The 25,854-nt window shown below is 36.0% G+C and overlaps 2 protein-coding genes across 4 annotated transcripts in view; both read right to left on the reverse strand.

Annotated features, from left to right (window-relative positions):
* Positions 1 to 19,879, reverse strand: part of oxsr1b (oxidative stress responsive kinase 1b) — a 61,415-nt gene extending 41,536 nt beyond the window's left edge. Inside the window, exon 1 of one of the 3 annotated variants that reach the window (XM_059524622.1) lies at positions 19,639 to 19,879. In XM_059524622.1, the coding sequence (XP_059380605.1) occupies positions 19,639 to 19,717 (79 nt within the window). In that variant the 5' untranslated portion in view covers positions 19,718 to 19,879. Of the gene's footprint in view, positions 1 to 19,624 lie in introns of all 3 variants that reach the window. The other 2 variants (XM_059524625.1, XM_059524623.1) reach the window with 2 other exon arrangements.
* A 1,997-nt stretch (positions 19,880 to 21,876) lies between these two features.
* Positions 21,877 to 24,887, reverse strand: LOC132116061 (myeloid differentiation primary response protein MyD88-like). The gene is made up of 5 exons (XM_059524627.1): positions 24,313 to 24,887; positions 23,639 to 23,761; positions 23,373 to 23,553; positions 23,045 to 23,136; positions 21,877 to 22,050 (listed from the first exon to the last, which is right to left on the reverse strand). Exons 1-5 carry the CDS (start codon positions 24,614 to 24,616, stop codon positions 21,896 to 21,898), a joined length of 855 nt encoding a protein of 284 aa, XP_059380610.1. The 5' UTR covers positions 24,617 to 24,887; the 3' UTR covers positions 21,877 to 21,895.
* Positions 24,888 to 25,854: the final 967 nt, after the last annotated feature.

Raw genomic sequence — 25,854 nt, forward strand, 5'->3', positions numbered from 1 at the left:
ATAGTAAACACTACACAGTGTTATTTTCCCTAATTATTACATTTCTGTATTTTAATACTACCAAACTTATTTTATTTGTAACATATTGTGCTGCATTTATCTATGCTTGTAATTTGTGTATTTGTTATTGTTTTTACTGGTCGTTCTCTTGTCTCTTTAATCATGTTTAAACTTTCTTAGTTAATCTAATTAGTATTTGCTGTGGTATCAAATAAGTACTTCGCTTAAAGTAATAAATGAAAAGCAAGTTCAATTTAAATATTTTTATTTTCTTGCTGATCCGAAAAATTATCCAATCCATGGTTCAAAAATTGTTAAGTTATTCGAACCATGAGATTTATGATCCATTGAACAAGTATAATATACACAACGAATCGGCCGATATATCAATATCGGCCTTTTTAAAACTCCCGAATATCGGTATCGGACACAAAAAAAAAAACACATCGGTCAGGCTCTAGTTTAAATAACTTCTAAACTTCCTTCGGTCTCCAATAAACACTTCAAATATGTCACACAGAAGAAAGTAATACAAAAGTGAAAACAGCCTAGCAAACCAAGAACAAATATAATAAAGTCTTGATACTTCATTATAAAAAACACAATAAAGTATTGATAACAGCCATGAAGTGAACATCAAAGACATAGGCTATTAGTACTTTATTATCTGGACAGTTATTAGCAGTTAATATTGCAGGTGTGTTGGGTGCAATAAAGTGCTGTTGTCTTGTTAGGGTTCTCAAGGGTCACAGACTGAAAATACTGCAGAACAAGGGTTTCTGTGCACATCTGCACCACAGCAACAGGATTTTATGGAGGCCAGTTACTGTTTTCTGAAATGAATCATTGTATATTATGTTACCAGGTTACAGCATTAGAAAGATTAAAACAAGAACCACCAACTAATGTTGTGTGATTGCTTCCTTCCTCGATTATCCACAGAACAACTGGATATATGTCAGGTTTTAATCAAGAGTTTTGATTAATTACGTTATCCAAATGTTTACAGAGATAAATGAGATAAACGTGTCTGACCACATGGGCCTGGAGACTGAAAAACTCAATGTATCTGATCCAAGGTTTAATAAAGTCTGAATAATGATTCATTTCTTCCTCCCCTTATACTTGATGTCTCAAGTATGAGGATGTTAACTTCATGAGGGAGTTTAAGAGAAGATAAAGGTTAATAGCCTTCAATTACTTTCCAGTATCACACATTAACTAGCTATTTTGAATTTAAATCCACTTATCAAAAAAAAAAGAGGTTCATTTGGCCATGCACGCACTCATGTTAAAAATGAAGATGAAATTCAGCAGTTAAATGGTCTCAAAGGGAGACACTTGAAAGGTACATTTTGTAAGAAACTGTGTCCCCAAATCAAAATCAGCTGCCCATAAAGGATGAAGTGTTGAATTTGACTTCATTGCAGTGGACAGCCCAATAGACCAGCATCTGAAATAGGTTTGAATGTGTTCCTTCATGCATAGTTGTCCGATTGTGCTACCTTGAGCCAGCCTGTTCACTCACATCAGGAGCTCTTTATTACATTTCCTGGGCTTGCATTCCTCACACTATTCTGGGCTGCACTGAGACATGTCACACTTAGGGCGCTTCATACTAGAGAAAAGCTCTGAGAGAGCACTTGATGCACAGGAATGCATAAGATTCACTTTGAGGGTGAATTGGATTTCAAAAAGTGGACAACTGGTGGAGTGTTGCAGAAAAAGTTGACATTTTCAACTTCTGCCACCATGACGAAGCATGATTTTCACAAAACCTTGCAATTTCTTGTTGTTCTTGTACCACAATATAATAGAATAGGTTAATAAAGAAAATTATTATGATCCTTTTTACTGAATCTAAAGCGCTCGAGTTGATGAACTACTGGATATTTTTTACTAAATCAAAAACATACAGCACAGTGTAGTACAACTGTAGGACAAACTGACTCATATGAACTGGTTCTTTTAGTGAATCATAAGCACAAGCACAACCCTTGTAATTGGATTCATTTAGAAAAGGATTCATATTATAAACTAGTTATTTCAAGTGGATCAAAATCATACAACACAACCAGTGCAGCCTGACTCCCAAACAAATGACTCATACGAATTGGTTCTTTGAACTAAAAGCGTAGGTCAATTCATGAAGAAAATGTCTTATATGAGCTGGTTCTTTTAAAAGATTCAAAAACATGCTGTGCAACCAATGAATCCTGATTCACAAACAAATGGCACATATGAACTGGTTCTTTTAGTGAATCGAAAATATAAAATGTAGTCAGATATGAAAAGGTTTCTTTTAGTTGACTAATTAAAAGGAAGTGTCTCAAATGAGCTGGTACTTTTAAAGGGTTAGTTCGCCCGAGAATGAAAATTCGTCCATCTTCTACTCACCGTCGAAGCATCCTAGGTTTATGAGACTTTCTTCTTTCAGAATAATCCAATCGAAGATATATTAAAAATTGTCCTTGCTCTTCCAAGTAGGTGGGTGAAAAAGTGGGTGTTTGTTGTCAACAGCTCAGAAGACGTGAAATAAAGTGCGTCCATCTGTAATAAAACATCCATCACACGGCTTCCGAGTCCCACAGTCAGCAGATGTTAGAAAAAAAGCGTTTATCAAGTTTGAAATCTGGATATGTATTAGGGCTGCACGATTAACCTTTATCGCATCGATATTGAGGTTTTAACTCCCGCAATAACCTAACCTCAGGAGTCTGAGGTTTTTTCCCCCGCCTCTGACATTTGAGTGACAAACCTATTAGCCAATCAAAATGGTCGAATCTCGCGTTCCTGGCTTGCTGGCCAATTAGAAATGGCAATGGAAAAACAAGGTTGTATGCAGTGCATCGGCTTTCTGTCAGCAGAAAAGCAGCTAACACACAACGTTTACCTCGAATTGTGCCAGAAAAAGCTTGTGTAACTGCGCAGAAATGGCCTAGGCACTTCTTCGGTGACGGGAGAGGAAGCGGGGGAGCACTTGGTTAACAAGAAGGGTGGTACTTCAGCTGTTTGGACTTATTTTGGATTTTTGCGAAGAACGACGTGGAGCAAAAGAGTGCTAAATGTAAAATATGTCGACGTGCCGTGGCCAGATCCAGATCCGGTTTTATGCACTTAAAAGTATTGAACGCAAAAATCGAAAATCGCATCGCAATCGCAATATTTGTGACAAAAACCGCAATTAGGTTTTTTCTCAAAATCGTGCACCCCTAATATGTATCTTACAAAATCTCATGGATTCGCTACAGCGGGACTTTATTCACCCCCCGGAGGCTTGTGAGGGACATTTTATTACAGATGCGCACACTTTTGTTTCACTTCTTCTGAACTGTTGACAACAAACACCCCCGTTGAAAGGCTTGGAAGAGCACGGACAATTTTTTATATAATTCCGATTGGATTATTCTGAAAGAAGAAAGTCACATATACCTAGGATGCTTTGAGGGGGAGTAGAAGATGGACGAATTGTCATTCTTGGGTGAACTAACCCTTTAAGCGATTCAGTGTAGCCTGATTCACAAACAAATGACTCATATGAACTGGTTCTTTTTACTGAACCAAAACCATACAAATAAAAAAAAAAAAGAGACTCCGGAACCAATTTAGGATTTAATGACAATTTTTATCTGGTTTTAATGAATCATTCAAAAATATTCATAATGGTTGAATCAATCAAATGGCCCATATTTATGTGCTTATCGTCAAGCAAAAGGAATTTCAGTCAACAGGGCTAAACACAACAGCTTCTTGTTTTTTTTTTTAACCTCACAGACATTTCCAACAAAAATAATCAAACATTTCCAGTCTAGACCAGAGAAAAGGAGATTGGTCCTTTTTTCCATGGGTCTGAAACTCTTCACTCTCTGAGGTGGAAAGAACAGCTAGGATCAGTGCAATAACAAGTCTCCAATTCCCCTGGCAAGATACAAACACAATGGTTCTGCTGACTGTTCTCCAAACTCTCACTCACACATGGTGAACTTTCCAGAGGAGAGAGAAACAGAACTACCTGGGAACTCCTCCTGGACTATATGGTTTAATACAATCAGATCCAGTTAAAGCAACTCTTTGTCTGTAATCAATAGTACCAGGGTCGAAACGAATCAGACAATCCCATCCTTGGCTGGAAGACAAAAGGAAACGTTGACTAATTTAAACTCCATTCAAAAAGTTTCGCTTTTAAATGGAAAGAACACGTACCTTCAGTTCCAATTCTGTGAACTGAAAGCTTACTCAGTATTTCTCATGAAAGCAATGGGAGGTGTTTAGAGCACATTGGTGGAGGATGATTTGCTGAGCTTTAATACTTAAGATCCAGGGGTGTGTCCAGACCTCTAACTGTAAGTATTTGCAATAGTAAAAGTGATGCTTTGCTTAGCAAGCACTATTAATAATTATAAGGTGGGTGATGAAAACAAACTACTTATTTTATTTAACATAAGGTAATTCTTTCTTTCAGTGCTTTTCTCAAAACCAACAGAAGCAATACTTAGAATGCAAGAATACAGGGCCTTCATAAAAGCTGCTCTGGTCAGCAACTACAGCTTCCAGCTGGGTTCAACACCACTGGCCGGTTTACATAAGGATTCAGATTGACAGAAGTGCTAAGCACCATAAAATGAGCCCAATGATACGATAGAAGAACCAACTCCTATGTTTATCAAGCCTATACCATCCTGCAAATCTATGTCAAGACTTCTCAATTCATGATTCGGTATATATTAGGGCTGGGATAAACGATTATTTTTTAAACGATTAATCTAGCGATTATTTTTTTTTTTCCCGATGCATAGATTAATCTAGCGATTAATTTTTCCAGACCTATTCGATTTCGATTATCTCCCCATTAATTGACTACTAACAATTTATACATGTTGATTTACATATCTGAATGAAAAAAAACATGAATTCCTTAACATTGCAATATATGTTTATTGCTCTTAAAATTACAAAATAAAAGACTGACTAAGAATGCATTACTTTGCACTTGTATAGAGATAGCATTCAATAAAACCTTGAAGCCTTGAAAACAGATAGCTTACTGAAACAAGCTTACTGAACACTAGGCTTGGGCGGTAATACGGTAATATGGTATACCGCGGGATCTAAAAATAGCAACGGTATCAGTTTCAATACCCTCATACCGTCAATAAAAAAAAACAAAAAACAATGCACTTATATAGGAGACAAGGATTAAATATTAAATATAATTTATTTAATGCCTAAAAATGCTTATGCGTGGTTGTCATCGCGTGACAACGAGACAAGGAGAAATATTTACAAATTGTGCCCTCACGAAAAAAGATGATTCTGGGAATATATTGCAAAAAATAAAACAAAAAATAAAAAAAAGCCGATGCAATGGCAGTCCCTGTCGGCATCGGCAACGTAGAGGACCGAGTCAGAGCTGAAATAACAGCCTACTGTTTGGAGCCAGTTACTCAAGGAGACAAGGACCCACTTTGTTTTCCCCAGATGTCGCGAGTGGCACGAAAGTACCTGTGCGTCTGTGCCACAAACACACCATCGGAGCAGGTTTTCAGCACCGCAGGTAAAGTTGTCGATCCACAACGTGCCCTAGCGAAAAATCTTGACTAGATTGTATGCCACTTGCCATTCGTTCCTATTGGCACTGTGTTTATTTCTTATTTATTTAATGGATTCAGGTATTTTTATTTGGTTTTCATTAAAAACAATTTTGGAAAGAAGAAGTTTTTATTTAGACCTATTGCTTTTCAATAATTTTTATAATATATATGGATGTTTATTTTAATTCAACTCTGGTTGACTGTTGTAGGTCTAGCTATTTGCTCTTTTTTTATAAGCTGCTCTTTGTTATTAAAAGTTTAGATTTTTAGGGATGGGCGTTTTCCGCAAATATCACATTCTAATAATTTTGAGCTCACAGAAAACTAATATTCAAATATTCGTTAATTTAAATTAAGTTTAATGAGACAGACGTTATTTTTCAGCAACATTTATTGTTTCTGTCATTTTTGAACAAGCTTACACACAATAAGCTTAAACATTACACATCGTGTTTTGTAGCTGAAAACCTTTAACAATGCGTGCAAACAAAAAAAGTACAGATTAAAGGCAAAAAAAAAAAAAAATTAACAAAGAAAAAACGTAAAGCAGCCTGCAGCAATTAGGCTATTGTAGAGAATGTAGCTTACACTTAACTTTGAAACTGTCCGCAAATCTTATTTGCTTTTTTTTCTATTGTTTTACATGTTCTTGTTAAGAAACACGGGCATGTAAACATGATCGGGGAAATTCGGCTCCTTAGTCTGTTAACAATAAGACCGGCCGTGGAGAAAACGCGCTCTGACGGCACAGACGTTGGCGGGACTCACAAATAACGGTGTGCTAAGCGAATACGTTTTGTGAAGCGCTTCGTGTTTTCGTTTCACCACTGAATGGGATCCTCATCTGGTGGAATACATGGCTCCAGTAAGAACTGTTCCCACTCGTCTCGGCTGGACTCTCTGTAATCATTGCTGAAGAACTGGCTCAGCCTTTTCCGACGAGTGGGCATTACATCCTCTTCATCGTTGGTGACGCACCACTCGCATCAAGGAAAATAAAGTTCTGATAATGTTCAAAAAAGTTTTTTTTTCTTACTTCTCTCATGTTTTCATCGAGAAACCTGAGATGTTTGGGCCGAGGGTCTAAGGCAGACGCGAGAAGAGGAGTTTTCACTGCATTCTCCAAGTTAGCAGTGTTTATTCGTTGCTTGAGAGATGCTGCAACAATGTTCTTCAATTCGGTAACTTTGTGATTCTCCACGGCATATTTGAAGTACTGTAGAAGACCGCAGTTCTTATTCATTCATTAATTATTTTTTGCTTGCATACATCTTCAAATATGCCGTGGAGAATCACAGAAAGTGACCGAATTAGGTTTTATTGTGGACTTTTTTTCTTCTTTTTTTTATGGAAAGCAAAAATATGTCAAAATTCAAATATCATTTTTATTTATCGAATAATTAGAGCAGAACGAATATTCAAATGTTCGACTATCCGTGCACACCCCTAGTGATTTTATTGGTTTGTGTGCGCGTCTCTGCACAAAAACTGTCCTGTATGTTTATGTTAATTTAATTCTGTTTGACTATTGCTATTTGTTGCTAATAAAAGTTGTTAATATTGTTGTGCATATAATTTTGTTATTGTTTCAGTATTAGTGTTTGTTATTCAGTTTCTGAATGGGTTAGGCACAAGCCAACAGTTTGGTGATGCTGTCTCAGCCTTACGTCATCATTTTTTAATTATTCACGGTAATACCGTATACCGAGGTAAAATAGGGAGGAGGTTTGACGGTATCAAAATTTGGATACCGCCCAAGCCTACTGAACACATAGGGCCTAGCTTACTGAAAAAAAAGTTATTCTTTCAGATGAAAATAACAACAACATGATGTCTAGCATTCAATAAAAAAGGTCACCCAAAATACTTGTTTAGAGCAATTGAAAGAATACAGTAACCAATGTAAACTTGAGGGCTTTAAGCTAATAGGCTACAGAGTGCTTTTACAAAAAAATAAAATAAAATAACAGTGGGAGCCAGCAGCCTGTCATGGAGAAAAAAAAAATCTCCAAATGCTCCACGTGAAACTTTGGCGTTCCGCCCTTTTTCTATCGTGTCTAATGATTTTGGTTAATATGCACGAGGGAGAGAGAGAGAGAAAGAGAGAGGGAGAGAGAGAGAGAGAGAGAGGGAGAGAGAGAGCAAAAATAAGTATTATTAATTTATTATATTTATTATTATTAAATAATAAATATTATATTAACTTCACTTAACATATAAACAGTTTTTTATGTTTAATAACTGACATTAAATTTATTAAACAAAAGGGGTCATATGATGCTTAAGCACTTTATTTGGCTTTCCGAAAGTAGATGCATTTATGAGTCTTTAAGATTACTTACAACAGAACAGCAACGCATTTTATGGACGACCGTTTCATTACATTTCCGACTAGTGCTTGCGGTGTTCAGCCAATCACAATGCACTTGGTCAGCTGGCCAATCAGAGCAGACCGCGCTTGTCGGAAGGAGGGACTTTGTAGAAAACTACTATTTTGAGAGAGGCGGGGCATTGAGGACCTACAATAATGTGCAGTATTTTAAAAAGGAATGTGTTTTTTGAACATTAAAGCATGTCAACATATTCATACCAAATACACAAAATAAGCATCATATGACCCCTTTAAACAAATTGCAATACATTTTTACAATTTAAACATCTTTTTTTAGATTGCAAATCGGACTAATTATTAACATGAAATTTATTTTAAACATTTTAAATATATATATTTTTTTCGAAGGCAAGCAATTGCCAAAATCATAATTTTACTAATTTGTTTTAAAAATAGCAATTACCTTATGTTGCATTTTACCCTATTACATATTGTATGCATATGCATATTACCCTAATTTAATACCTGTATACTAAAGTGGTAAATGTTTGGACTGTTTTATGAGTTATTCTGGCAAGAGCTTTTCACCTTTGAAAACTAGTAAAAACCTTGTCAAAACATGGATCATGTAAAAAGTGTGGGAAACCTCCTTTTGGGGTCTAAAGCCTTGGAAAGATATATGTCAGGTATCAGATGACTCTTCCAGCACTCCAGTGATTGCGTATAGAGGTAATCTCATGCTAAAACCCTGCGATGTAGAGAGAGCAAGAGAGAGCAAGACAGCGCTCGTGTAGTTTGAAGACTGTGAGTGCGCGAGCGCGTGAAACTTGGGAGTTTTTCTATCGTGTTTAATGATTTTGATTAATATGCACTAGGGAGAGAGAGAGCAAGAAGCGCTCGTGTTGTTTGAAGACTGCGCGCGCGCAGCCGGGGCTCTCTCTCGTACGTGCCCTGTCAGGCGCAGCACAGTCATTCTATTCTAAATCACTCACCGATCAAATAAGGCTTTGACAAGCCGCCAAAAAAAAAGATCAATGCAGAAAAACCCCTGGATTGGTTATATAACGTTGGCCAGAATGTTGATCCGGCCATCGTGTATATTCAGCGCACATAAGGTAAACGTTTTTCAAACGTTTTTTTAGAGAAATAAAAACAGGTCGACGAATCGATGCGCATATTTTGCATCGACGTATTTTTTGCGTCGACGTCATCGATGACCTCGACGCGTTGTCCCAGCCCTAGTATATATATAGGATTGAAGACTAGTGATGAACAGAAATGATTGCTTACTGAATCATGAAATTTGTCATTTGACCAAAAACTTAAATATATTAATAAATCAATTCATTAATCAAATTTATGAAACATTAACGGTTTCTTCAAAAAAAAAAGGAAACATATTTACAAAATAAAATGGTAATCACATTTAAATAATGCAATAAACATTCATTAAACATCAAAAGATGTAACATAAAACCAAAATAGGGGTCGACCACTATTTCACAGCCGATGCCGATACAAATTATTACAGGTCAATTAGACCAATATTATCAATTAACCAATATTTTGAACTGGTGTGTCTGGTATAAAATTTTTAATTAATGTCACAATTAACACCAAAGCATTTTTAGCCAGCTGAAAATGCCAGGCGCTCAGCTGAAAACAATGATACGAAATATCCGCTGGCAGATGCATAGCGAATGAAATGTTTCTCCAAGCATTATAAGAATATTATGATAGCCCGGTAATTCCATCTAGTAAAGATATAAATACTCGGATACAAGCAATATTTAACTTCACCATTGTTGTTCAGTTGTAGTACAAGCAGGGTGTGACGTAGGGCTGTCAAAAAAATGAATTTAAAATATTCGTCAAAAAAATAAAAATATATAGCTGATAATGAATGTGGATTTCATCGAGTGTTATTGTCTTTAATGTTACTACAGCCTTTAGTTTGCTAGCTAGCTAGGCCATCATCATGTAGATGCATATTATAAACATGTATGGCTTTGTACATCCAATTAAACGGCTAAAGTAAGGTGTTCAGACTTCCCGGTGAAATATTCTGCCCAGGATTTCGAAATTGGCTAAAATAACAATCAAAGTACCGCGAGAGTGAATTTGAGTGGGCATGGTTTCAGCACTGACTGTGAACACGCCCCCAGCATTTGAAAGCACTTTCAATACCCATGGCTGAAGTGCCCTTGGGCAAGGCACTGAACCCCCAGTTGCTCCTATAATATATATATATATATATATATATATATATATTCTTGTCTTTATCTTTTTTTTGTGATTTGATTTACTTTTTTGTGCTGTCAAACGATTAATCGCGATTAATAATATGTGTTTTCTGTGTGTATATATATATATATATAAATACACACACACACACGCATGTATATATTTCAGAAAAATAAGTCATTTTTATATATTAAATATATTTATAATATAAATTGTATGAATATAGATAGCCTATAGACATGTATATATAGATACATGAATATAGATAGCCGAAATACATGTAAATAATTTCAAAATATATACTATATGTGTGTGTATTTATATATACATAATATACACAGAAAACTTTTTATGCAAACAAAAACTTATTTTGGAACCATTAATTCACGATTAATTGTTTGACAGTACTGCTTTTTTTCATTCAGATTTGTTTGGGTGATTAATAACACATTTTTCTGAAGTGTGACAAACTCAGAACACATATTTAATATTGCTTTACACTGACTTTAAAGTACAGAATGCTTACAGCAACAGAAAAAAAACCAACAGAACTAAAGCTTAAGGTGTCCAACCTTAATCTTGAACTCCAGAAGGTCTACAATCAAACTTGCCTCTAGCATGAACTCCTGTTTTGGCATGTCACGTCACATGCCAGGTTTCAACAAAGAAGCAATTCTGAAGGTACAGGCTAGAGGGCACAACATACCCTCACAGGGACACATACAGAGTATTTCCAAGAATTTGGGGGTAATAACTAAATCTGTTGAGGAAACTAGAGCTTACAAAAACAAACCAGAAACTGAGGTCTATATATCTGTGCGCTGTGATAAAAGATTTTGAAAAGAAAGAGGACTTACTAAAAGGCAAGTCCAGGCTAAGGCTATATTTTAATTACATTGCATTTACATTTTAAAGCTGAGATATCAAAGTAATTCTTGTGAATTAAAATATGTAAAGCATGAACGATGATATATTTTTCCTCCTGGAGTTGAAATATTCAAGATGTGGGGTACTTTAGAGCTGATGAATCAAAAGAAGAGGCACAACAGACAGGTTTGACCAGTCTCTCTCTCTCTCACACACATGCATGCACACGCGCACGCGCACGCGCAGGGTTAGACACAGGCTAGGCCCTACTGCGCAGTAGTTTAAAGAAAAAACACTTCTATTTGTTGCAAATTGGGGTCATTATCAAGTACAGTAGTCAACATTTGAAGTGGATCAAAAACGTTCAAAGTTGTCCTAAGACAAGAATGGATCTTGGTTTTAGGTTTTAGGAAAACTTTGAAGAAAGGTTTTGATTCACTTCAAATGTTGACTAGTGTATAATTATTCCCTCTTATGTTCAGTCACATCAGTTAAAATGTTTCACAAAATTATTATAAATATTATATTAACTTCACTTAACATATAAACAGTTTTTTATGTTTAATAACTGACATTAAATTTATTAAACAAAAGGGGTCATATGATGCTTAAGCACTTTATTTGGCTTTCCGAAAGTAGATGCATTTATGAGTCTTTAAGATTACTTACAACAGAACAGCAACGCATTTTATGGACGACCGTTTCATTACATTTCCGACTAGTGCTTGCGGTGTTCAGCCAATCACAATGCACTTGGTCAGCTGGCCAATCAGAGCAGACCGCGCTTGTCGGAAGGAGGGACTTTGTAGAAAACTACTATTTTGAGAGAGGCGGGGCATTGAGGACCTACAATAATGTGCAGTATTTTAAAAAGGAATGTGTTTTTTGAACATTAAAGCATGTCAACATATTCTGTTATACCAAATACACAAAATAAGCATCATATGACCCCTTTAAACAAATTGCAATACATTTTTACAATTTAAACATCTTTTTTTAGATTGGCAAATCGGACTAATTATTAACATGAAATTTATTTTAAACATTTTAAATATATATATTTTTTTCGAAGGCAAGCAATTGCCAAAATCATAATTTTACTAATTTGTTTTAAAAATAGCAATTACCTTATGTTGCATTTTAGAAAACATGAAGCTATAGGAGCATATTAAAGTCACTTAATTACCCTAATTTAATACCTGTATACTAAAGTGGTAAATGTTTGGACTGTTTTATGAGTTATTCTGGCAAGAGCTTTTCACCTTTGAAAACTAGTAAAAACCTTGTCAAAACATGGATCATGTAAAAAGTGTGGGAAACCTCCTTTTGGGGTCTAAAGCCTTGGAAAGATATATGTCAGGTATCAGATGACTCTTCCAGCACTCCAGTGATTGCGTATAGAGGTAATCTCATGCTAAAACCCTGCGATGTAACGAGATTAAACCAACCAGTAACCAAAACAATACAGTCAATAAAACATTCAGAGAACGAACAGTTTACACATGGGAGTAGATCATGCCTAGAAAGCAGATTTGGAGATGCTTGGTTGTAAAACTCAGTATCTGGACAGATTCATGGATCATCAAAAAGAATTACAGCATATAACAGAGTCTTTATGGCCACAAAACAAGGGGGTGGTGGACTCTGTTAAGCCACATTTGGCGCATTTATTACTACAGTAAAATCCCTCTGGAGAAACCTTGTGTTTAATATCTTTTTCAGTGCATCCCTTCTTTAACTTTTCAGTCCCCAGAATAAACCTTTTACCACTAGTCTACAAAGAGTTTTTTTTCTAGCTGAAAATAAATGGATCATACACTAATGCCACCAAAAACACTATCTATGGGGTGGGTGGGGATAATTACAGGTAATAAATGGCATGAGCTAGGTGTTTAATACTAGACGTGTGTATGCATATAGACTACTGGTCAACATTTTAGAATTATTGATTTAGTTTGTTTTTTAAGAAAAATAAGTCTCATGCTTCACAAGGCTGGAATTAGGCCTAATTAAACTAAAAACAGTATTATTTTGAAGTATTATTAAAATATAAAATAACTGTTTTTTACTTGTTTTAACGTTTTAACACTGCACAAGTCATTATTAAAATCTGCCGGCTATAATAATTCATGAACTGAGCATCAAGCCGGCATATTAGAATGGTTTCTGAAGAATCACAGAGCACTGAAGACTGGAGTAATGATACTAAAAACGTTTTACTTTTAAAATATTTTACAATAAAAATGTGTTATTAAATATTGTAATATTATTTCACAACATTACTGTTATACAGTATTTTTGATCAAACAAATGCATCCTGACTTGATGTTTCTTGCAAAAAACCATTACAAATTCATCGTAGTATTCAAAACTTTTGATACAAATACACACACAGACAATGTAACAACGTTTTAGTTTTTTTCTGAACGCAAACTAAATACGTTTTTAAAAAGTAAAATATGTGCACGGGCCTGTATGTGTTTATGATTTACAGTCAGACCCCTATGAATGGAATGTTACAGAGGTTCATAAAGGGTCTGCACGTGCACATGACAAATGAAGTCTGGTTTATGACAGGATGTGTCCTATTCTGAGGGCTTTTGAGGCTCAAAATGAAAAGGTGGTTCTCACTGTTAATATATATATATATATATATATAAACTAATGATAAAGGGGTAATTTGATGCGATTTCAATTGTTCCTTTCTCTTTGGAGTGTTACAAGCTCTTGGTGCATGAAGAAGATCTGTAAAGTTGCAAAAACTAAAGTCTCAAATCCAAAGAGATATAATTGATCAAAGTTTAGACTCTGCCACGCCCCCCTAAAACGGCTCATTCAAACACGGCCCCACCTTGCCCAATGTCACTATGTGGAAATATTTGCGTAATGCTGTCACAAATGTTCACACAAAGAAAGAAGCTCTTGGCATAAACGCTGTCAAAACGGCAACACCAATCAGAAATAGGCTTCAACGACTGACCAATGAAAACGCGATATCGTACATGGAATCTTATTGGTTGATATTGAACCGCACATGGAACACATGGAATAAGTTCACTGAAGTTCAATCAAGATGAGCCGGCGATTCGATTCGGCTTATTCCATGTGTTCCATGTGCGGTTCAATATCAACCAATAAGATTCCATGTACGATATCGCGTTTTCATTGGTCAGTCGTTGAAGCCTATTTCTGATTGGTTGTTGCCATTTTGACATCGTTTATGCCAAGAGCAAAGAGATAGAAATCGAATAAAAGAGTACTTGGTCATGCGCGAACGCACGGGACATAGTCTAAGCACATACACGCTTACTTTAAGCAAAGAGGAGAGATTTGTGATTGCACTGAACACGTTTTAAGTGCAGGCATACTCTCTGAGCGTGCCCAGAGAAAATTCTTACAAGAGCAACGTGTATCTGAGAGCGCGCGTCCAGTTCCCGCGCGCGAGGAGAGAGATTCACGCTCCGCACATTATATTATGCGCTCGAGGAGAGAGATTTGCGCTTGCGCATTGTATTAATGTACTTTCGCGCTACAATAATGCGCTCTCGACATCTGACAGGGAAATAACGCCATAGATTTTCGCATCACGTGTGTGTGTGTGTGTGTGTGCGTGTGTGTGTGTGTGAGAGAGAGAGAGAGAGAGAGAGAGAGAGACAGGGTCACACAGTGGAGTCAGTTGTCTTAATCGTCCGTGGCTTGTGTACTACAAACACATACGAGCTTCTTCACTGTGTCTGTCACGCGACTCTGTTCCCCTTTTGAGCTTTTCAACTGATGGTGAAACTAAGGACATTATTAACTGTCATTACATTTATTTTGAAATATGAAGTTCACAATTATGGAAAGGAGGGTTACATTTCTGACAAATGCTTGCAGTGTTCGGGCCAGTTGGCCAATCAGAGCAGACTGTGCTTGTCAGAAGGAGGGACTTTGTAGAAAACGACGCATTTGAGAGAGGCGGGGCATAGAACACCTACAATAATGTACAGTATTTGAAAAATAATATTTTTTTGAGCATTAAAGCATGTCAACATATTCTGTTATACCAAATAAACAAAATAATGATCTTTAAAAAGGCATCATATGACCCATTTAACAAACTAAACTTTTGGTTTTATATTGTGCATTAGTAAATGTTAAAATGAATGTTAATTAAGATTAATTAATGCTATAGAAGTAGGCTATTGTTTAATCTTAATTTATGTTAACTAAAGTAGTTAACTAATGTTAACTAATGAAACCTTATGTAAATTGTTTCCACAATATTGTTCAAATGCTACTGCCTTTAGATTTTATTTTGGAATAAATATAAAATTGCATAAAACCACTATGATGACATGTATAATTAGTATTAAAAATATTAATACAATAACAAATATAATAATATTTATTCTCTTTTTTGTGCAATGAGGGTGGCGTTTCTGCTGCGTGTCATTTGCGTGACGGCTGCTTCACGTTTTCTGTGTCTGTGTACACACCAGAATCGTGCCTGACACGGCGCTGGCGCGCTGCTGCTACTGTAGGTGACATAGAGGGAGGCCGCTGACAGACCAGGATCTTGTCTTCATGACAACAATATCTATACTTCATGTTGAGCATAAATATAAAGCCTACTGATAAAGAACACGGTCAACAGTATTGACGGCAAAATAGACTATGTTTGACAGGTGCAATATGCCAGTGTGTCACCGGCCTAATGTTTTCAAAAGGCATCACGCGAGTGTGAACATTCCTACAACCAGGGTGCGATTTGTGAAAAAAAACAGAGGGGGGGGGGGTGTTTTGAAACATTTTAATTCATAAAAATAAATAATGAGAACATGAACTAGATGACGTCATGCGCTAATTAGCATATTTATGTGTGCGTCGTATTGTATTGCCTCCCTACACTGTAAAAAATAATTCTGTGGCTTAGTAAATATTACAGAAATTTTTAACTTTATTAACTTAATAAAATCTCTGAATATCGTGTACTTGATTTTTGAGTTAAACATACCAAAATAATTGAGAAAAAAATCCAACAGTTCATTTTATCTAAAATTTACAGATATATTTAAGTTGTTTTCAATAAAATTATTTAGTATTTGACTAACCAATTATTTCTTTATAATATACTTAATATATTTGTGAAATTTCTATCACAATATTTGAGAATGTTGAATTAAACTGATCTGTTTCAAGAAACAAAAATATTACTTAATTCAAATCAATATTATTAACATATTTAACACACTCTTAAAATTTGAGTAAGTTTACTCAATTAAAACAATGCACCCCTCCCCCACCCTCTGACGTGACGACAACTCGACGGTTGGTTGAGTCAGCGAGCGCGGGCAGTTTGAACTCTCCAGTCTCCAGACAACAGCTCTTTTCTCAGCGTCGCAGATTTGGTGCATTTCCTCTGTGAAATTCAGGTTTGTGTATGTTTTATTTTATCTATAAAATCTTTACTGTGCTTTAAATCATATTTAATGCAAAACAACATACAGAGGCGTAATTCGACACCTAAACGAGAGTCGCGCCTGTCTTTTTGCATGATTGAAACGCTTTGCATAATTACATGACTTCATTCCTTATGATAATAAATATAATTATTATCATTTGGATGATAAAATGTCCTCAGAACTGTCACTGTTTGTTTATTGGCAGGTTATGTCTGAGCCTGGTTTCTCCCAAGGTTTTTTTCTCCATTCTGTCACCGATGGAGTTTCGGTTCCTTGCCGCTGTCGCCTCTGGCTTGCTTAGTTGGGGACACTTCATCTACAGCGATATCGTTGACTTGATTGCAAATAAATGCACAGACACTATTTAACTGAACAGAGATGATATAACTGAATCCAATGATGAACTGCCTTTAACTATCATTTTTGCATTATTGACACTGTTTTCCTAATGAATGTTGTTCAGTTGCTTTGACGCAATGTATTTTGTTTAAAGCGCTATATAAATAAAGGTGACATTGACATGTCAGTCACTCGCAGTATCCATCGGCTGTGAGTGAAGTATCGGTATGAAGTTCAAAGTTCACCCGCTGAGGCGAGTCCGTCTCCGGCACGAGGACCAGCGCTGATCCGGTGGATATTGGTTTGATTTGATTACACTTGAATTAGGCTACCTGAATTTTTTAATATTTAATTTTTACTTATAAAATGTTTGTTGAATGAGTTTAAATGTAGGCAATATTGTATACAGTGTAAAATGTGCTGTATTGCTGTACTCATTGACAATAAAGGCCAATGTCATGTATACTGGTGGTTGTGTGGAGTACTATTTTACAAAGGTTTAGAGAAAATAAAAAGTTAATATTACTCATTAATAAAAACAGTTAATATTACTCATAAATATTGTTTTTAAATGTTTAAATGTTCAATTATTTCTACTCAATTGTATTTGTTAATGTACCAGATGCAGTTTTCAGACTCAGATTTACTTAATTTTTTTACTTGCATTTACTCAATTCATACAGTATATTTCATTGATTTCACAGCTTTAAAATTTACTCAATTTTTTTGAGTGTAAAAATGTTTCACCAATAAAATTGAGTAAATAATAGTTAAACTTTTTACAGTGTATGCTCACATACTGCAATTTAATTTAGCCATTTAATTTAATTCTCAATAAAACTGTTTTTATTACTATATTTTAATGTTTCTGTTGTCAGACAACGGAATGAATATTATAATGACTGAAACACGGTCTATTAAGAATACATAACCAGCTCTCAAACACTAATGAAATCAAATACACATACGATAAAGTCAATGGTTGTGCTGTGACTGATGTCGGTTATACTTGCTTGCAAAATAGAGTTAGAAGCAACAGAATATCTTTTTTTTTCTTTTTTTGTTACTGAAAGTGTTGCTCCTCTCTGCGCTCACTGAACACAGCAGATGCAGAGAGAGGTTTCGCGCTGGGAAAGAGAGAGACCTCGCGCTCGTGCGGCAGCAGCAGAGAGTCTCAGAGACTTAATAATGATTGGCCAAAAAGTCGTAAGATTTGTCGCTAGTCGCTTTTTTGGAAAAAAAAGTCGCTAAATCTAGCGACAAAGTGGCCAAGTTGGCAACTCCACTGCCCAGCGGACCGGCTTCAACCGTCACACAAGTGTTGATAGGCTATTACTCGTGAGGTGTAACCAATCAGATAGCGCCATGGGTTGCAGAGTGGTGAATACAGAGAGGAGCCAGGCAAAGTAGCCCGTTTTAAAATAAAATTGACTTTAATCAAACCACGGATCCGTGATAAGTTTTGTGATCCGTCTCGCCACTAGTGTAGTAGCACTGATCACTTTGAGGGGGTGATAAATTTATCCCCACTGGGGATAAAAATAATTAAGCAGAGGCAGGGATACATTGACCAGAAAGGGGGAAATCCCACCCATCCCCCCCGGCAAATCGCACCCTGACTACAACTAGGAAAAAAACGATTGTAATTCAAACGCAGCTCCCGTCGGCATTTAAACAGACCTTTGCTCTTAATTCCGAACGAAATCTGAGCAGGTTTAAAAACTGAAACTGTTGATGCTGCATTTTACACTTTGGAAAAATTATATATATATTTTTTAAATATGAGCAGGCCTACAAGCTGGGATTGGTAATGCTGCACTGTAATCATAGTTATTTATGTATATTTTACATTATATTTTATTATATGATATTGGTTTGAGACAGAGTATTTTATTTAGTGGATAACTTTGCAGCAGTATTTTATTTCTTATTCTTTTTTAATTTTATATATATTTTATTAAAAAGTATTTTAAAAAGTGTAAATAAATTGTTAAAAAAAGTTTATGGTAATAAACAACCTGCAGTTTTGTTTGCATTTCTTTCCCTTGCTGTACCGAAAATGAATCGAACCGTGACTTTAAAACCGGGGTACATACCAAACCGTGATTTTTGCGTACCGTTACATCCCTAATATATATATATATATATATATATATACACACATACATACACACACACACACACATACACAAATGTCCATATTAATATTAAAGAAGCAAAAAGACAAGGCCGTCATTACTGAAGGAGCCTTGCTGCACGTGCTCAGGCTTATCAGAAGAATGAGGCGTTGTCGCGTGCAGAATACTTTTGCTGTGTTGTGGCATAGGGCGAATACTAAAATGCTAACAATATGTCCACGGGCTATTTACGTGAGCGCAAATAAACTTCCTCGACACAGTCAGTAAAGTGGTGAAACAGTTGAATATGCTTATTGAGAGAGAGAGAGAGAGAGAGAGAGAGAGAGAGAGAGAGAGAGAGAGAGTTGAACTTGGCATACGTGACAGGCTTGACAACTGAAGTGGAGGTTTGAGTCTTTTGCAGACACCTATTTAACTCACTAACTTATGAGACTTTATGAGCGTTTAAATCCAATGTCACGTGTTCTTAATAATTGCCAATTTGTTTATAAAATTCAAATTCCCAAATTCCGGTTCAAGTAACACCATTTAAATCTTCATACTTACAGAACCGCCAGCAACCTAACGTTACCCTGGACAACAACAAGCCCAACTTATTTTTTACGCAGCGTTTGTGTCTACAGGCACACGATGCCATGTATTCACCGGCTATGACGGAAGGTAACGTACATGTCCACACTCACCGATCACCTCCTGCAGCTCGTAGTCATCCTTGTTGATGGACCATGGTTGGGAGGGTTGGGAGCTCAGGTCCTCCGACATGTCTCAGGATTGCGTACCTTTATTTAGATCCTGATGAATTCAAGCACTGGAGTTGGGTGCTTATGGAAAACAACGTATAAATGTTACTGTAATCCGCAAAGCAGTAGCATTCCAGCTCCTGTCCGCGATTATCTTCAACAGTATTTCTGTCATTCCCAAACTTTGCCACTAGTGCCACTAGCCCCGCCCACCGCATTCCTACACACTGAAGGACGTGACAGTCGGCCATTTTGAGTGTGTAATTACTCTCCCCTAGCGCTAGCTTTGTAACTGTGTGTTCCGCCAAAATAGCAGATACTAGTTAAGAATACTCCATTAGATTTGTGATATTTAGTAATATGATTTTTAAATATGAAAAATAAATGTATTAATACGATATATTTAGTAGAATATTTTATATGACAAACTAAATTGAAAGGCTAAGTAAGAATAATAGAGTAAACTGGAAAAATAGCTGCGGTACATTCACTCAGGGAAATATTTTTTTAATTACTTTAAATTTTATTTTATTTTGTTTTATTTTATTTTATTATTTTTTTTTAAATGCATTGTGGCCAGTTGCCTTTTTTTACTGTATATTATACTGCCATCTCGTGGCATAAACAGTACATGGACCATTACTCAAAAACCATTCCTAAATGGTAGAAGACTTTTAGAAGTAAGTCAAGCTTAAGAATTTCATATTTTCTTTAAAAAAGGGGAGTGTGGGGGTGGGGGGATACCGGTTAAATTAACATAATTCCTGACATTATGCAAATACAGCGCTACTCATAACCGGAGTTTTGTGGTGTCAACCTGAAAACACATAATTCTGTTATTAATTTTTAACTATTCCTTTGATATTTTCTCATTTATGTAAATTCATTATAAAATGTGAAACAAGCCAGTAAAACCACGGAAATCGTATGCTAATATAGGTCACTTCCTGGAGGATGATGTCATTGGGCAACTGCCTTGAGTTAAAGGGATATCACAAAAGAGTAGAAGGGAAAGTAAACAATATTCTCAAGAATACTTTAATAAAGTCCATGATAGAAGTAACTCAAAAAGGCACTCTATTCATAGCATCAACCCCACAGTCTGTAAAATCAATAATCAAACATGTTTGGGGAAAAAAGCATATAATGTATGCTGTAAATCTTGTAAATCTCTCTCTCTCACACACACACACACACTTCTATCTTAAAATCTGCAAGGTCTGAAGCAGAGGCTACTTCTGGTTTGTTTTTCTAATGAGCTTCTGAGTTTTTTTTTTGTTGGTTTGTTTGTTTTTCTTTAGAAGATTTTCTCACTGCTTCAGTGGAAAGTTTCCACTAACAGGAAGTGTGGTAAATGTGGCAACCTGCTCTTAATACACAAAAATGACAAAAGAGATATGTATACATTGTTGAGTAATCATTAACGCTATATTAATAGCAGCCAATATATCAGTATGTACAATGCTGTAAAATGTGTGACCACAATATAAAAGTTCAGTTGTTTTCATATAAAACAAAGTCTGATCTAACAGATTAAAACCAGCTGATGAGCATGCCATGTACCGTCAAAGAAAGATTAAGCTACTGAAGAAGACATAAAAACATGGTTAACCAACCACGACTCTGTGGCCTAGATAAAGATCTGTAAAGCTGTATTAAACTGCTACCTAAAAATGTTGAGTAACACAAACAGTAGAGCAAACATAACATACACAAATATATTTCATAACACAAACACTGCCAGTATAAAAAAAAAACAAATTAAAACATCAGAGCAAAAGTGTTTCTTATGAGCCCATACTACTACATGCATCACTTCAAAAAGCTTCAATTCAAGTTTAGCGATAGCAAATCAGAGATAAAATGAAATAGCAGATGCACTTTCAGATTTCACATACAAAAACATCCGAATAAACAAACTTCTGCACAATGCGATGAAGACAAGAAACTTCATGAATAACCATTTTTAGGGATTCGCTTTGGAAACTGAGCAACCTTTTGATTAAGGCAGACGTATCTGTCATAAATACCACAGAAAGTACCTTTCTTGAAATGTTCATAAGCTGGACGCACTACTGAGTCTGTGAAACTCTCCCGAGCAAGCAAACATCACTCGAGGTATTTCCCCTTCATCCTCCAGAGAACAGCTTCACCCAGTGATGATTGCGTAGTAATCCTTTAACAGTGTCTATAGAAAAGATCAGGGCAGTGAGAGCGCCTTGGCCAGCCGGATCCAGAACCAGCGCTGTGTGTGGGGTCTGGTGTAATCACAGATGGTCAGAAAACGGAGAATGTTGGGAAAAGGCTTCACCATGGATTTGTAGACAACAGGGATTAGACGTTTAGACTGAGTATCTGCAGCAGAGACAAAAGTCATAACGTTACAAGAGTTTCTGCACTGCTTTTATAGCAGCATTATCCTTCAGATTTAATGACATGAAATGCATACTTCGGCACAGTTTAGCGCAGATAGGCCAAACTATGCACGTGCTTTTAAGCAGGTAAATTTGAGAAGAGACAGACTTCCTGCTGCTAGGTGGCGCTATGACAGTTACCCACATTAGTAATGTGACTGTGATCAGCCTCCATAACCAAACATACAGCTCAGGTTTGCTCTAAATCACTTGAAAATGTATTGCTTTGCCATGGAAAAAAACTATATGATTGTTCAGTGCTGATATATACTATATAACAATTCTTAATAACTGTTTAATCATCACCAAAAGTAAACTATATTATCGCCCACCTCTGTATATAAAGTTGGATATATAAGCTTTTTCAACTTTCGACCCATATACTCACTTTAAGCGATATATATACTATTATACACTGATTGTGTACATCATATTAAAATGTAAACTATACTTTTGCCTAACTATGAAAGTGGTCAAAATTCTGCTGGTGGAATCCAGTCATTCCAAAAGTATTCTGTGTGATTGGGAGTTTCATGTACAGATTTGGTTTGCTGGTCGTGTGAATTTGGCTTGAAAGTGTGAGTAAACTTATCATAAACTTTAACATAATTTTATGTAAAGCTGCTTTGGAACAATGTATAAAATTAGCTTGGCTATATCCAAGTGTCTTGGTATTACTTTGGATGAAGTGGATGACAATCCCAATGTGTTAGGGAATGGAATTAAAAATTCACTGCATGCACTTTACACTAAATCAAAAATGAGTTTTGTGCATGTATGTAGGAAATGTTTATGGCTGTTTCAATGGTTTAAGCATGTTAAGTTGACAAAACTTGAAAAAAATCAATAGGGCCCTTGAACAGTGCTTTGACCCTAATAAGCTAGTAGTAAAAATGGCAGATCAACTCAAATAAGTATTAAGAAAAATGTTGTACTTGGGCAAAGGCTGAGTGCGAACTTGGTCTGAAAGTCACATGCATCACTTTCCAGATAGTCATCAGAAATGACCACCACCATCCTCTTGCACCTAAAGGGCAGAAAAATGACCACAAACATTTAAAGATTTGAAACAATTCAACAAGAATTTATAAATGTATTAAATATGCATATAATAATAACAACTGGGAATGCACAGATATTAACATTCTGCTGGCCAATACCAAAAGCTGATTTTTAAATTAATATTATCATTGTATTTTTTTAAAGATTAACTTTGAGGATGTAAAAAATCATTGGATGATAAATAACCCCAAGCCAACTTGCCTTTTCTCTATGAGCTCACTGGTGATGGTCCACACGCACGTGCCAGGAAGGACGTCTCGGTCAAAGACACACAGCTTCAGGTTGTATTCAGTCTGTTCCAACTGTTTGATCATCTCATGCACAAACTGGAAGTCACTCTGACAATAGCAGATGAAGGCATCAAAGGTCTCCGGTGTGAGTCCTGTCCAGTGAAGACAATGATTAGTTTGGTCACCTGCTACACAACTAACTCCACAGTGCATTCAGACAGAACAGGGACAACTCACCTTGTGGATCATCACACAGCGTGATGCCTTCTCGCTCCCGTGTGCGCGGCCCACAGCTGTCCACCACTGGAACCTGGACAGGCTTCCTCTGTTGTCTTTCCAAATACTTCCTGCAGTCATCATCTGTGCACAAACACCCACAACATACAACAGCACTTACTTGGAGATCTTCTCTGTCGTCCAAAATAGTGAGAGCCATTTCATTTGTGTTTATATTTCCTCAGAATTAGTCATTCTTTTCTCAATCATGCTCATTTGAGATTTCCCCCCCTTCTTTTTTTAAGGATATGGCTTAATTTCTTGAAAACATGTTTCAATAAACAAACAACGTTAGTGGACAAGAATTGCAATAAAATGTGAAACTGCATACTCATTTTTCTACTTGTTGGTGGCTCTGTTAAATAAAATAGTTAAATTATGTTCTGTTATTTCTATTATCTGTTCTGTTATTTTCCTTTCCTTTTGTAAACTGATATTTTTCAACTGACATGAAAAACAATACTACTACTGATAATAATGTGACTTTATAAAGCATTTAAATGAATTAATTGTATTTTTTAAAGCATATACACAGTTAATAAATCATTAATAACACTAAATATGTGTTGAGTATTCATTCATCACATATAGTATAATATAAAAGATGTAATGTAAATAAAATCTTGTTGACATACCTATAATTTCTCTGAGGTCAGATATAACATCTTTCCTTTCAGCTTTTTCTAAAATCGACAGCAAATTCGCTACTGTTGCCTCTGGACGAGTTTCCCACTCCTTTAAGACCTTTTCAAAGGGATACTCTGTCTTCTCGAAGTTTTTGATCTCCAGGTAGATGAAGTCCATCATTTCGGCGACTGTCCTCCAGTCTGCTGCCACCGCGTTTGTCGGATTCAAATAGAGCCCCAGTTTCTTTCGAAAACTGCAGTTTAAAGCGGTTATTGGAATCAGTTCATTGTCTATACTTGATTTTGATGCCATATTTACGGCAAATTCTGATTTATGAAAATTAAAGTTGTTAATGTCCGCGTTTAACTCGAGATGATAAAGTGATACAAAAGTTAAATATTTTAAGGTGTCATTTTCCGAAGCTGGCGATAAACTGAGGGGAAATAATTTTTTTTTAAAAACACGCACTGTGGTATGGTATGCAGTACAGTACAATAAATGACTACATGAAGACTGAGGAAATATTCGCAAAAAAACGCGAGTAAATGACGAAATACATGTACAGCCAATGGAGTCATGAGCGCGCGTTGATTCACGTAAAAAGGCAAGCTCGACCTTGTACATGTCTATGAGATCGACTGTTTCAGGACCAGTGTCAGGACCTTGTGCATCCTGGAGAAATTAGTCAAACACTGATCTCAGATCTGCTTCCAAAGGCACAGCGAGCAACACCAAATATGGACAATTTCCGCTGCGATCATTCTGGGATTAAGTTGACTTTTTAAAACGGTCTCTTTTCTGCAGAAGCGTTTCGGTTCAGTGTGTAGAATATTATACAACGTTTGTCTAATCATGTTTACTGCACTGTCAGCGTTCAGTTTAATTTATAGTGAAGCAATTTTGTATAAAATATTAACACCTTGTCCATCAAAAGTCAGTCAGACAGGAAGCAATTTTATTGACAAGAAACGAGTGTTTTGACTTTTAAAATGATCAAATGGAGTAACCCCTAGAAAAGTCCTTGATATTCGTGTCTCATAAATATGCTTTAAAGTTTGAGGGGAAAAAAGGTTGCTTTTGCAGCGTTTCCCTCACTTTTTAAAAGGAAACTGAAACAGTTGGCACTTCTCACTTCCTTTTTCTGAATAAATGAAGAAAATATTCCTCATGTGCGCACTATTAAAGCTTTTCTTTTCTCTTAAAATTTTCATTATATCATCAGTTTCACGTGATGAGGGAAAACTAACCTATATATATATATATATATAAAATAACCTTAAAACAACTCCAAACCAAAACTTTTCATAATACTTGACTACACCAGGACATAGGGATTTATTAAGACCACTAATATATATATATATATACAAACAGTTCATAAAAATGTCTTCAGAATGTGAGCAGCGGTTCCTGCGTGTGAAAACAGTTTAGAAAAGGCAACACAAAGCCACACTATTTTCTATTTCCCCTTCCTTCCTCATTCCACTGCGTAGCCCGTGGCCTAAACAGATGCCTCGTGTCTATTTGTGGTGCCCAGCAGCAGAAAAAGC

The sequence above is a fragment of the Carassius carassius genome, chromosome 35, assembly GCF_963082965.1.
Source record: "Carassius carassius chromosome 35, fCarCar2.1, whole genome shotgun sequence".
Taxonomy (NCBI): Eukaryota; Metazoa; Chordata; class Actinopteri; order Cypriniformes; family Cyprinidae; genus Carassius; species Carassius carassius.

Excerpts from the sequence above, each read along its gene's own strand:
- LOC132116061 (XM_059524627.1), bottom strand. The coding sequence starts at position 24,616 with ATGGCATCAAAATCAAGTATAGACAATGAACTGATTCCAATAACCGCT. Across the intron at positions 23,762-24,312 it reads TGACCTCAGAGAAATTATAG|ATGATGACTGCAGGAAGTAT; the intron begins GTATGTCAACAA and ends GTTTGTGCACAG. Across the intron at positions 23,137-23,372 it reads AGTGAGCTCATAGAGAAAAG|GTGCAAGAGGATGGTGGTGG; the intron begins GCAAGTTGGCTT and ends TCTGCCCTTTAG.